Below are 10,879 nucleotides of genomic sequence, written 5' to 3'. Positions count from 1 at the left end.
GTAAGAGCCACTGACATAGTTAACCCTGGCAACAGGCGGAACAATAAATAGAGCAAGTGGAGGTACAGGGAAAAAAGATGGCTATGCCTTATATAAGCTAATTTTAGCATTATTTTAATAATTTTTGAAAGCATTTTACTGGAAATGCTTTTAATTTACTACTCCTGAGAATATTCCCCTCTTTTTCTCTTCTCTTTCATCTTTTCTAAAATTATTTTTCCTTTGCCTCTCTTCCCCTAAACATGGCGGGAGGTTTCTTCCTGTTAAAAAGAGTTTTTCCTTCCCGCTGTCGCAAAGTGCTTGCCCCATGAGGTGACTGATGAATACACCTGACTTGAACTGAATAAATATGTAAATACATATGTGTGTGTGTGTGTAGATATCGTGAGAGGAAAGCAACACACCCAGCCAGCACAGATGATTGAATTGAAATATCACTATCTTTTTATTTACATATCTTACAAACAACATTCTTCTTTACTATCTCTTTCTCTATTCCTCTATGTGTAAAAAAATAAATTTAATAAATTAAAAGGACTAATGTTTTCACAGAAAACTTTGGATAGACCACTCAGACCATGGTTAAGACAATGCACGTGTTTTTTTTTTTGTTTGTTTTTTTCTTTTTAAAATTTCACAAACAATTCACATGTTAACTCTCACATTCCATTAACCAGAAAACAAACTGGATCAATAATAACTATTGCTCTGAACATACATCGATAAACAACAAGTTATGTTATCTAGCACCATATAAATCATATACGAACTCATATAACGACTAGGTGGTATTAGTTGAAACATGCGGGGAGGGTTTTTTTTGTTTTTGTTTTTTAAACTTGCTACATTGGTGTTATAGGCAAGTATAGATAAAGGCAGATAAAAATCATAAATAATTTAATATAAGTCTGTTCCATAGCCCTGTGATCGGCACATCTACGTAAGAAAGTGTGCTTTGATAGGAAGAATCATTGTTTCTTGTACAGTCTTTTAGAGGGCCAGCAGGGTGGGTGAGCTGAGGGAGTCGGAGGACTGCTCATTGCTGCTGCTTCCTCTCCTGTGGGCGACGCCGCAGGTGGGGACGGTCTCTGCCTCTGGGAAGGTGAATACAAATGAAGACGTGTAGGTAGTGCAGGCTGGGGTGCAGGTTACTACAGGTGTGCACAGGGGCTCGAAGTCATTGGTATTAGCTGAGGTGTGAAGAGCCTCCCACTCCTGACCCGTGTAGAGGGAGCTGGACAGGTCGACCTCTGGCACAGACCGTGCCGTCTCCATCTCCGTCTTTGCCAGGAGATCCAGAGACTCCTCCAGGACAGAGGACTCCAGGTCTGACATCTTGACTGTGCTGCTAGAGACGGTGGCTGTGGAGAGGGCGGCGCTGGCGCTGGAGAATATGGAGTTGGAGGTTGAGGTGAAGGTCGACTGGCTGGAAGCGATAGCGGGTGTCTGAGAGACGGTGATCTGTGGCTGGGTGGACACTGCAATGGAGTGGCAGGAGTGGGTAGGAGAGAGGGAGGTCAGGGGGAAGTCTGTGCCCAGCTCAGAGGGGATTTTGCAAATGGGCTGGTGGGCAGCCAGAATGAACTCAAGCCTCTCCTTCTCCTTCAGCAGGTTGGCGATATCATTCTGCAGGTTGGATTTCTGGTCTTCCAGGATATCAGTTTCCTGTAAGAGAGAGAAATGGAGGAAGTTGCATCAGCTTGGCTGTTGGATAGCTCTGCTATAGCTCTGACAATAAACATGTTTCAATGAGTGATGGTAAATCTGATGGGATACTTACAGCTTGCAGAGTGTCTGTAAGCTCTCGCCTCCTGTTGCGGCATTTTGCTGCTGCCTGCTTATTCCTCTCTCTGCGAATCCTTCTCTTCTCCTCTTCCTCAGGTGTCATCTGCACATGATAGAAGGTAAAAGTTAGGACCCCTGCTCTTTAATAATCTTAGTCTATATATATACATAACACTTCATGAACGAATAATAATTACCTGTTCCACTTTGCCTCTCTTGTTGTGAGCCCTGGACACTGCAGATTTCATGACTGCTCTTGAGTATGCAGGGCTAGGGCTGGAGGTGTAAGGGTGAACTCCGTGGGAAGGGGCCACTGAGGAGACCACAGGCTGGACCATCCACTGAAGATCTGGGCTTGTGGAAATGGCTGTGACTGTGGGGATGAAGGAGGCACTTGATGCTGTCAGGTCTGTGAAATCCTGGAGGAAATGAAGTAAAAAAGGAGATCGTCAGGACGTTTGGTACATTATCAGGAGGGGTGGCAGCATTGCAAGATGTCTATGAATGAAGCACGGAGGGTCTATAAAAAGCTGGATGGTTTAAAAATATCCTTATGATGTCAGCTATGACGTTACATTCTCTCTATGGAGTTTCCAGGTGGATGAATGAAGCTTGCCTTGCACTGTGTGGTGCGCAGGTCAGAGTTATTTTTTAATATATATATATATATATATATATATATATATATATATATATATATATATATATATATATATATATATTTAAAAACTCAATGGGTGCTTTTCTTAATTTCCAGCCAGCCTTTTTCATTATTACCATTATTATTATTTGAAAACATCAAATTTAAGCTTTGTCAGTTTAATTTAGTAAACATTCAAATCTCCAACAGGTTCTTTCTGAGCTGAAATAGCGTGTTGTAAAGATTTAACAATGTTTAAGCGGACAAACCTGAGACTGGGGAGATCCCATGCTGGAGTAAGATCCCGCTGGTGACGGGTAATATCCCAGAGTGTCCACGGACGGGGAAGCGGTGCTGCAGCGAGAGGAAGAGTCGCAATCCGCGTTGAAATTGAACATCATCGTTCCTTGTTTTCGAAAAAAAATTTAAGCAAATAAGAAGATCCGGACAAACTCTACTAAGGACCAATGTAAACTTGAGGTCAGGATAGTCCTTTAGTGGGTTTGCGAGAAAACTCTTCAAGCGCTGCTCCCGATCAGTTCTCTTTAGTCGCTGTTCTGCTACTCAAAGTTAGACTGCCAACTCTCCGAGCTGGGCCTTTTTTATAGTGTGTCTGCTGACGTAGAGAGGGGTGTGCCGTTCACCCGACACCAGGAAGGAAAAAAACACCAAAACACTGACTTAACAACGCAGTAATAACACCGACTTTTCCTCGCGCTCCATTTAAATTCAATACACTTTGTTTGCACGAGTCACGAATGAGTCATTTACAGGTGATAAGTGACTATTTAAAATGTTTATTTCTAAAACTCGTCTTCAAGAAATGGAATATTCCGGAGCGGGATCCCCGATACGTAGGTATCCATATATGGTGCATCCTGTGAAGGAGGCGGGGCCTGATGGGAAATACACCTTGAGAGTGGCGGACAGCGGCATGACGTTATGTAAAACAACAAACACAGACGCTGTTGTGAAAACTTGAAGAACTGAGATAACAGAGAGGAAAAGTGCGTCCTACACAGCAGGGACACAATTAAACATGCAAATGTGTCTGTGCTGAACAAAACGTACCAAACAAACACATTAAAAAAATAAAAATCTGTTTCTCTTTTTTTAACCCCCTCCCCCAGCCGCGCGCCTCCTTTTTTATTTGTGTTTTTGAAATATAGAAACTCAATTTTATCATGCAAACTTTCGGCTTGTAGTTAAGCACTTTGTGATATTCACCTTGAAAGGTGGTATGTAAATAACATGTTATTTAAGTACTCGCTAACTTCACTCACTGACTCACTTATCGGCTATTTTTAAAGTGTTTAATTTGATAAATTGTTACACATTGAATGCAAGACAATTCATACAATCACAGGAGGTCCATGTTTGTATGTGTAGGTAGGTCACAAAGTACAAAGAATAATTAGAATAAAGATAAGAATAAGCGAGAAAACGTTGGGTAATTGATTTTCACTTGATTCTGTGGTCTGTCTGTTAAACCGACTTTTAATTTACTTATTTATTTAATTTTTTTATCCATGTATTTCTCTTATTTAATCCCATGCGTTTATATCCAGCAAGTTACAATGGAATTGTTTCATAGAATTGTCTAAAATATCTCTACATAAACGTTACATGTCAGGACATGGGTGACATGTTCTCCACCCTCAGGTACTGTTTGTACTTTTCGCCTGCAATCCAGAACAGGGCGTGTTTAGCTGCAGAGCGAGCTGATAACTGGTTTTCTGTGTGTACGTTTCCTCGACGACAGTTTACATTTCTCAAAGGAGGGGACGGGGAGGGTGGCAGTTAATTGTAAAGGTCTTCCCCAAAGCCACTAGCAGAGGGAATCCTCAAGATTTACGTAAGAAGCTATGAAACGAATTCATGAAATGCAGGCTTAACGGTGAGCCAACATTGCGACTGCATTTGCTGTTTAATAACTGTTCATTCTCTGACATCAGCACTTTTTTTTTATTATCGTGTTGACTTGAGAAGTAGGTCTGTGGAACAAGCATCGTGACTTTCGTGCAATATTACCAAAGTCAGCAACATTTTGCTGGTAGTTTTGTTCATGGTTTATTCTTAATAAAGGCGATACATTCATGCACATAAAAAAAACACGAGCAAAGCATTTTATGAGTTTTATGAAACACAATTCATACTTTTCTTCTTCTTTTTTTTCTGTCTCGTGAGTCTTCCGGGAATTCCCTTCTTTAACTAAACAAGCACAAAACAAGCGCCATAAGTGCTCTCGTCCCATTAAACAAACCATAAAGACTAAACAAAGGTGTCATTGTGTCAAAAGACTAATTCAGGCTATAGGATTTTGCGCTTTCTTTCCCGCGCCAGTGTTTTGTTGAACATTCCTGGTTGTCATAGCGACGCCCAGCCCCTTTCGCGTCAGTGACGTCCATTTAGTTTTTATTTTTTTCATAGCAAAGAAGATCGTGTGTAATCATGAGGAGGAGCCACATCAACAGAGAAACTTCAAACCGGCTTTTTCGGCATCGCCTGTGGAGACAGAACGTGCACACGAACACGTCAGGGGCCGTTCCCGGAAACGACGTCGGAGTGAGAGCTCTGAGTGTTTTCAAGTCTCTGACAGTCCTCCCCTTTCCTCGGTGTCTGCGGGTCCAGCTGTGGCTGGCGGTCAACGGAATGGAACGGGACACCAAACAAGCCGTTTACCTTGAGCGGTGTTTGAGTTCTGTTTGAGTGGTTGGCATGAAGGTTGCTGACCTGCACTGTTTGAGTGACCTGGTTTTTGCTGGTGTTATTTCGTGTTGGAATGATAATTTAATCGAAATACAATTATAATAATAACAATAAGAAGAAGAAGAAAGAAAGAAATGCAATTTCTAAAAGAAAAAATATATTTTTATTGCTGTTTTTGAAAGTATTTAAACTCTCCGGTTATCTAATAGCTGAAGTTATTTATTTTTTTATCGCTGCTCTTTGGCTCCTCAAAGGAGAACAGTTCACTAAAATGACCGTGAACTTGGATGCCAGTGGATCTAAAAATAAACTCCACAGTCTTTGCGCATTCACGCTCAAGTTGCTTTGAAGAAGACGACTGTTAGAGATGTGCTGAGAGGTGAGTATTGTTCGACCTTTGAACTTCGTTTTGTCCCAGGCCGCTCAAGCCGACCACCAATAGTGATGTGCCGGTAAATAGGGCCCAAGGCGGGGGGGTTGCCACTGCCGGGAAGTACCCGGGAGCACAGAGCAAACAGGGGGGGAGCCTCTCACTCTATCCAGCGCTTATCCCTTTCACTTGGGTGGATTCGTGAGGTCACATGAAACCTAAATATAGCCCAATCCAGCCCGCAAGTTCTTGTTATGGGAGCAGAATTAGGTTATGCGGGAACATCAATTAAAGCCCGGGCTTTAATTGGTGCCGATAAACTGCATTACAGTCTGTGAGAAAGTAAGTCACGTTGCTCCTGTCTAGAAATTATATCAGTCACTGGCCTTCTTGAATTCTCCGATTCCCTCATGAGTGTGTTTTGCACATCTGCGGCTGCACCTAATTGCCACCCTTATATGGAAAGGTGGGTCAAATCCTTCGCATCCTCAAACTAACGCCTGTGCGGGCATTCTTGGCGCAGCTGATGACGCTGATATCAGGTACAACACAGGGTCAGTCTCTGAGAGCTTGTTTTACTTTCTTTTTGCGGCAGTGAGTGAGTGGGCCACACACAGCCTGGCAGCGTCCGTCTGCGCGCTATCCTTGTGCCACAGCACGCCCCCCCCCCCCCTCTCCCCCCTCTCCTCCCGGAAATACCATATATGGCTCGACCGGTCCATCGGCGATTGGCTGCTTGGCTTCAGCGACAGTTCTGTTGCTGGAGCTCTATTCATATGTAGAGACAGGTGAAAGGCAATGTGATACGTGAATGACACTTAATTTTGACGGCTTATAAATAATCAGACAGTGTGCTGGAAGCTTTGTGAAAGAATTAAATTAATGCCGGATTTTATTTTGTGTCTATAAATAGAAGTTGGAACATTAGTGCATAATCACTGTTCTAATGTGGACAGTTTGGAGGAGAAAGAATCGGGGAAGCACCACACTGGCTATTTTAAAACCATTTATTAATGAAGCCTATTACACTGCCTCCACTTTCCTTCTAATGCATTGAGAGCTCGTGTTACCGTAAATGCCCAGAAGCATTAAACAAAGGGTAAATGTCGAGAACATCTGAGGGCATGACGGGAACATATAGCCTGTGATGCAGATGCTGCATACATGAAGTGACGTAGTTCATTCATGGCGGTGGGCACCTTTTGGAGGGAGGGGTGCCACTTTCTATGTGCACACTTTTTTAAAAAAAACATTTGAGTTCTGATAATAAGCTGAAATTAAACAATGGGTTAGTGTTGATTTTTACGCACTTCAGTGATTTGATTGTTGAACTGTAAAAAACCCCATCTGCTAACCCCTTTCTCCAGTCACTTCTCCCTCGGTGAAATGGTTCGGTCTCACCACACAGATTTCATTCATAAAATTCCAGCTCACTATAAAAGGCGGGCCTCTCCACTATGTGCACAGTTATGAACCTGGCAAATGGAATATAGGCGTCCGGGACATCCGTTTTCTGTCTAGCACAGACTGACTGTTCAGTCTCTTATGCGGTGATTTAATTTTATTTTGAATTTTTATTTTTTAATGAAACCATGCATCCAGACTCCAGCACTGAGTTCGACTTATCGTCCAGCTGTAGCACAGCATCGCCTGGCGGGGACACCCCTGGGTGCAGTCAGCATCCTCCTGACTCGCTTTCATCATCAGTGGACAGCACCAAGGTAGAGCCGGATCTCATCATTACACACACAAAAACCTGATCACAAAGCGTAATCTTGTGTTTGACGCATGCGGGTGATAGAACTGCATTCCTCAAATTCTTCACATTTTTATGAAGTCATTTTCATGCACTGCATTTCCCCTAGCAGGATTACTATCCCGTGTTGGAAAAATGACTAGAAAAACATGCGTATCTCTGTAGAAAATCCCTAAAAAAAATACCCCAACAAACAAACAAACATGCAAAAACAGCGCAATGATATTATTATTTAAATAAAACTGTTTGTACTGCTGTCTGCTTCACAGTCTTCGTTGCAACCTTTTTTTTTATCTATCATAAAAACTGATGAGGATGCGAGGCTGGTTCTGAGGTGTTTACAGAGAGCAGATTTTTTTTGTCTTCTTTGACATTCCTTGGACAAATGATTGATGTAACATTTAAACATTGCTAAAGGTCAGCCAATAACGTGGTCACCCATTCGTCAGATACGCTAAATTAGTATTTTACTGCATGCATATGCATGTCTGTCTGGTGTGGGTTTTTCCAGGATACTGAGACCAGTGCAGCAGCCTCCTTTGTTCCGACTGTGACTGCAATCTCAACATCGCCAGAACTAAAGTGGATTGTGCAGCCTACAGTCATCACATCTGCCTCTCCGTCGCCCTGCCGTGCAAAGCCCAAAACTCATGCAGCGACCCAGTCGTCTTCCCGGCCAGGTGCAAACAAGGCGAGAGCCAGCAACAGGAAAGGGCCGAAAGAGCAGGTAAAGAGAAGAGAGGGGTGGGCGGTGATGCTGATGTGTCAATCAACCAGTCAATCAATCAGTCAGTACAGCGAGCAAACGAGCACTCTGCCCCGATCCCCACACCATCCCCAACGACCTCGTTTCCACTCATTAAGCTTAATGTGAAAACTGAGATATCGCGATATTTTAGCGGGACGGGACGCAATTAACTGCTTTTTTTCTTTCCCTGTCGTGGGGAAATAAAGTGTTAGCGGATTGATCTGAATATTTTGCTTCGGGGAGTCAGTCATAAGCCGATCTGATCATGTTTAATTGGTGCAGAGCGGTTACTTTGGCGGGGGTAACGAGCTCAGCCTTGTTTATGTGCGGGATAGGAAATTGCATGCAATGCGCGTTCACGTGACTGGCTAGACCGTGCCAGTGGTGCAGCATTTTAACGCCTGAACTGAGAGTCTTCACCGACCACATCAGCATTCACTGCATAGGAGATTTTTTCTCTCTCTCACTTTGGCACAAGAAACGGTGTTTAAGAGCCAACTGCCGACATGGCAAGACCTAGTGGGATGAGCGTTTAAATTAATGGGCTATTTCTGATTGATTTTAGCCTTCCAAAGAGGAGGAGGAAAGGAGGAGGATCAGGAGGGAGAGGAACAAAATTGCGGCAGCCAAGTGTCGTAACAGGCGGAGGGAGCTGATAGAGACCCTTCAAGCTGTAAGTAATGCTTTGTTAAATCATTATAGAGGATTCATTCTCACAGTATATGCATACTTCCAAAGATGAATAATGTCTCAGTTCACAACAGCGAAGCAGAGCGGTAGAGCCACATAGTTTTTTTTTTTGTTTTGTTTAGGGGTTTTTTTGTGCTTTGCTCATGCTCTTTTCTTTTCTCTTTCTCCCTCTTTCCCTCAGGAAACTGATACTTTAGAAGAAGAAAAGTCCACCCTGGAGACAGAGATTGCCAACCTGCTAAAGGAGAAAGAGAGACTAGAGCATGTCTTAGCTTCCCACCAACCGTCCTGCAAACTCTCCTCAGATGATGACGGCAATGGTGATGATGATGAGAGGGATGATAAGGAAGATGATGTTGACACAATGCTGCAGGATCCACCGGACTCCCCGCAGCTGCTTTCCATTTTAGAGAATGGAAAAACCCCAGAGAGCAGCACAGCTGGAGAAGCCCATATTGGTCAAGACATGAGCAGTGTCCCTTGCATCCCTGCTGCAGCCATCTTGGGAAACTCCAACATCCTTTTGTGTTCCAGCGCAGAAGAGGAGGCTCTGGAGGAACTGAAAGGAGATGACTTGGATGACTTGGTGCCCAGCATACAGATGGAAGTGACGCCCGAGACGGCCGCATCTGTCCCTGACATACTACAGAGTACTGACCTGAGTGGGCCCTTCTGCCTCTCAGACTGGGAAACCCTGTACAAGTCCGTGGCAAGCGACCTTGAGTCTCTGAGCACCCCAGTCATGTCTTCCAGTCCCACTTGTAGCAATTACCGCACAGTGTTTTCCTTCAATCACTCCGAGATTGATTCCCTGGCTGACGGTTCCGAGTGCCTCAAAGGCAGCCTCGGTGCATCCGAGTTAATGAAAGATAGTCTTAACTCGCCCACACTCCTGGCCTTGTGAATGCAAAGAAGTTATGCAACAATACTGTATTCTAACCAGCCAGCAAGCTCCAGTCGCTCTCAAATAACCTTTTGTAGTGTGAGTTTCGATGTCGTGCATATACCTGAAAATCAGAGATTGTGTAGACGCAGTGTTTTTCTGTGACTGTAAACACGGTTGAGTTCTTCCATGCTGTTGCTGCAGTTGTCTGAGATGAGACCTTGTGCTAGTAAAATGCATGCAAATACAAGTCATCTGTAATCCAAGAAGAGATGGTATTGTGTTGTTAAAAAAAAAAAGCTCTGCGTGTGGTCTGAAACGAGATCCTGCTGAGTAGCTTAATATATGTGTAACACTGTTTTTGACAAAGCTGTGTTGTAACAAGTGAATTATAGAAGGATACTAATATGTAAGTGTAACATCTTGCTGTAAGGTGCCCCCCCGCCTCCAGACCTGAACTGACATTTCCTTTTACATTTGTTTTCCATGAAAAACAAGATCATGCCATGTATTTTATTGAGATGTATTTTATGACATAGTTTATTTTTTTACTTATGAAAATATAGAGATGCAAAAAAAATCAACAACAAACAAACAAAATCAGAAACAAAAGAAAACTAGAAACTAGATATTGATAAAAATATGCTGGAAATAAAATACCACAACTGCAATTAATGCTGTGCTGCTGTTGTTATTGATTTAGGAGCATTCATATGAATAGATAGTCGGCACCACAGCCTTGCTTAGTTGGTGACTTTACATGAAGTTCCTCAGCAGATGAAGAAACCATGAGATGCCTTAGAAATGTGGTGGGAGGGGGACGAAGAAAAGCTGAACACCTTCAATCCAAACTTCATCTGTAATAAAACTGTTTAAACCCAGTTTAAATATGAATCTGACCTACCAAACACTCACTAAAACGTCAGAAGAAGAAAAATCCTAAATTTAAGGGTGGTATTAATGATGTTCTCGTCTCAGTATCAATCCATAAAGACGGCATTGCGCCTATTTCTGGCTTCGGGATTACATAAAGGAGACGCGTCGTGGACGGAGACGTGTTTGAATTGAGTGGGAAGCAGCGCAAACAGCAGGTTAATTATTTATTCACAGCCTGCTCTCTGCTCCACTATTGTCACGGTCAAGGGAATCCGAGCGCACACACGGCAGCGCAATGCGTGCTGTGCGTGACGTCAGCACGCGATTGCCGTTTCGTTTCAGTTCCTTTGACCATATTTGGGTAGTTGCAGTTGTTTTGTATCCATAGCAACGGGTGTTAAATTTCGGAGCTGAAGAAGAAA

General features: G+C 43.1%; 2 protein-coding genes across 3 annotated transcripts; one reads left to right on the top strand and one right to left on the bottom strand.

The window, feature by feature from the left end:
• Nucleotides 1-421: 421 nt before the first annotated feature.
• fosab (v-fos FBJ murine osteosarcoma viral oncogene homolog Ab) lies at nucleotides 422-3,012 on the bottom strand. Its single transcript, XM_040017822.1, has 4 exons — nucleotides 2,695-3,012; nucleotides 1,983-2,204; nucleotides 1,781-1,888; nucleotides 422-1,665 (listed from the first exon to the last, which is right to left on the bottom strand). The coding sequence occupies exons 1-4, from the start codon at nucleotides 2,824-2,826 to the stop codon at nucleotides 991-993; spliced, it is 1,137 nt and encodes a 378-aa protein (XP_039873756.1). The 5' UTR covers nucleotides 2,827-3,012; the 3' UTR covers nucleotides 422-990.
• A 2,342-nt stretch (nucleotides 3,013-5,354) lies between these two features.
• si:ch211-153j24.3 (proto-oncogene c-Fos) lies at nucleotides 5,355-10,526 on the top strand. Of its 2 annotated transcripts, none has more exons than XM_040017821.1 (4): nucleotides 5,355-5,513; nucleotides 7,107-7,987; nucleotides 8,574-8,681; nucleotides 8,880-10,526. In XM_040017821.1, exons 2-4 carry the CDS (start codon nucleotides 7,745-7,747, stop codon nucleotides 9,600-9,602), a joined length of 1,074 nt encoding a protein of 357 aa, XP_039873755.1. In that variant the 5' UTR covers nucleotides 5,355-5,513; nucleotides 7,107-7,744; the 3' UTR covers nucleotides 9,603-10,526. The 2 variants fall into 2 exon arrangements, with proteins under 2 accessions (XP_039873755.1, XP_039873754.1); XM_040017820.1 differs by lacking the exon at nucleotides 5,355-5,513 and having other exon boundaries at nucleotides 5,514-7,225; nucleotides 7,772-7,987.
• The last annotated feature ends 353 nt before the right edge of the window (nucleotides 10,527-10,879 follow it).

The sequence above is a fragment of the Simochromis diagramma genome, unplaced genomic scaffold, assembly GCF_900408965.1.
Source record: "Simochromis diagramma unplaced genomic scaffold, fSimDia1.1 OVJJ01000802.1, whole genome shotgun sequence".
NCBI classification, from domain to species: domain Eukaryota; kingdom Metazoa; phylum Chordata; class Actinopteri; order Cichliformes; family Cichlidae; genus Simochromis; species Simochromis diagramma.
This window is presented reverse-complemented; position numbering and strand designations above follow the sequence as displayed.

Bases quoted from the DNA above. Each gene is read 5' to 3' on its own strand.
- si:ch211-153j24.3 (XM_040017820.1), top strand. From the start codon at position 7,097: ATGCATCCAGACTCCAGCACTGAGTTCGACTTATCGTCCAGCTGTAGC. The intron at 7,226-7,771 runs GTAGAGCCGGAT...GGGTTTTTCCAG, and splicing joins CATCAGTGGACAGCACCAAG to GATACTGAGACCAGTGCAGC. The intron at 7,988-8,573 runs GTAAAGAGAAGA...GATTGATTTTAG, and splicing joins GGAAAGGGCCGAAAGAGCAG to CCTTCCAAAGAGGAGGAGGA.
- fosab (XM_040017822.1), bottom strand. From the start codon at position 2,826: ATGATGTTCAATTTCAACGCGGATTGCGACTCTTCCTCTCGCTGCAGC. The intron at 1,889-1,982 runs GTAATTATTATT...TATCATGTGCAG, and splicing joins AGAGAGGCAAAGTGGAACAG to ATGACACCTGAGGAAGAGGA. The intron at 1,666-1,780 runs GTAAGTATCCCA...TCTCTCTTACAG, and splicing joins TTACAGACACTCTGCAAGCT to GAAACTGATATCCTGGAAGA.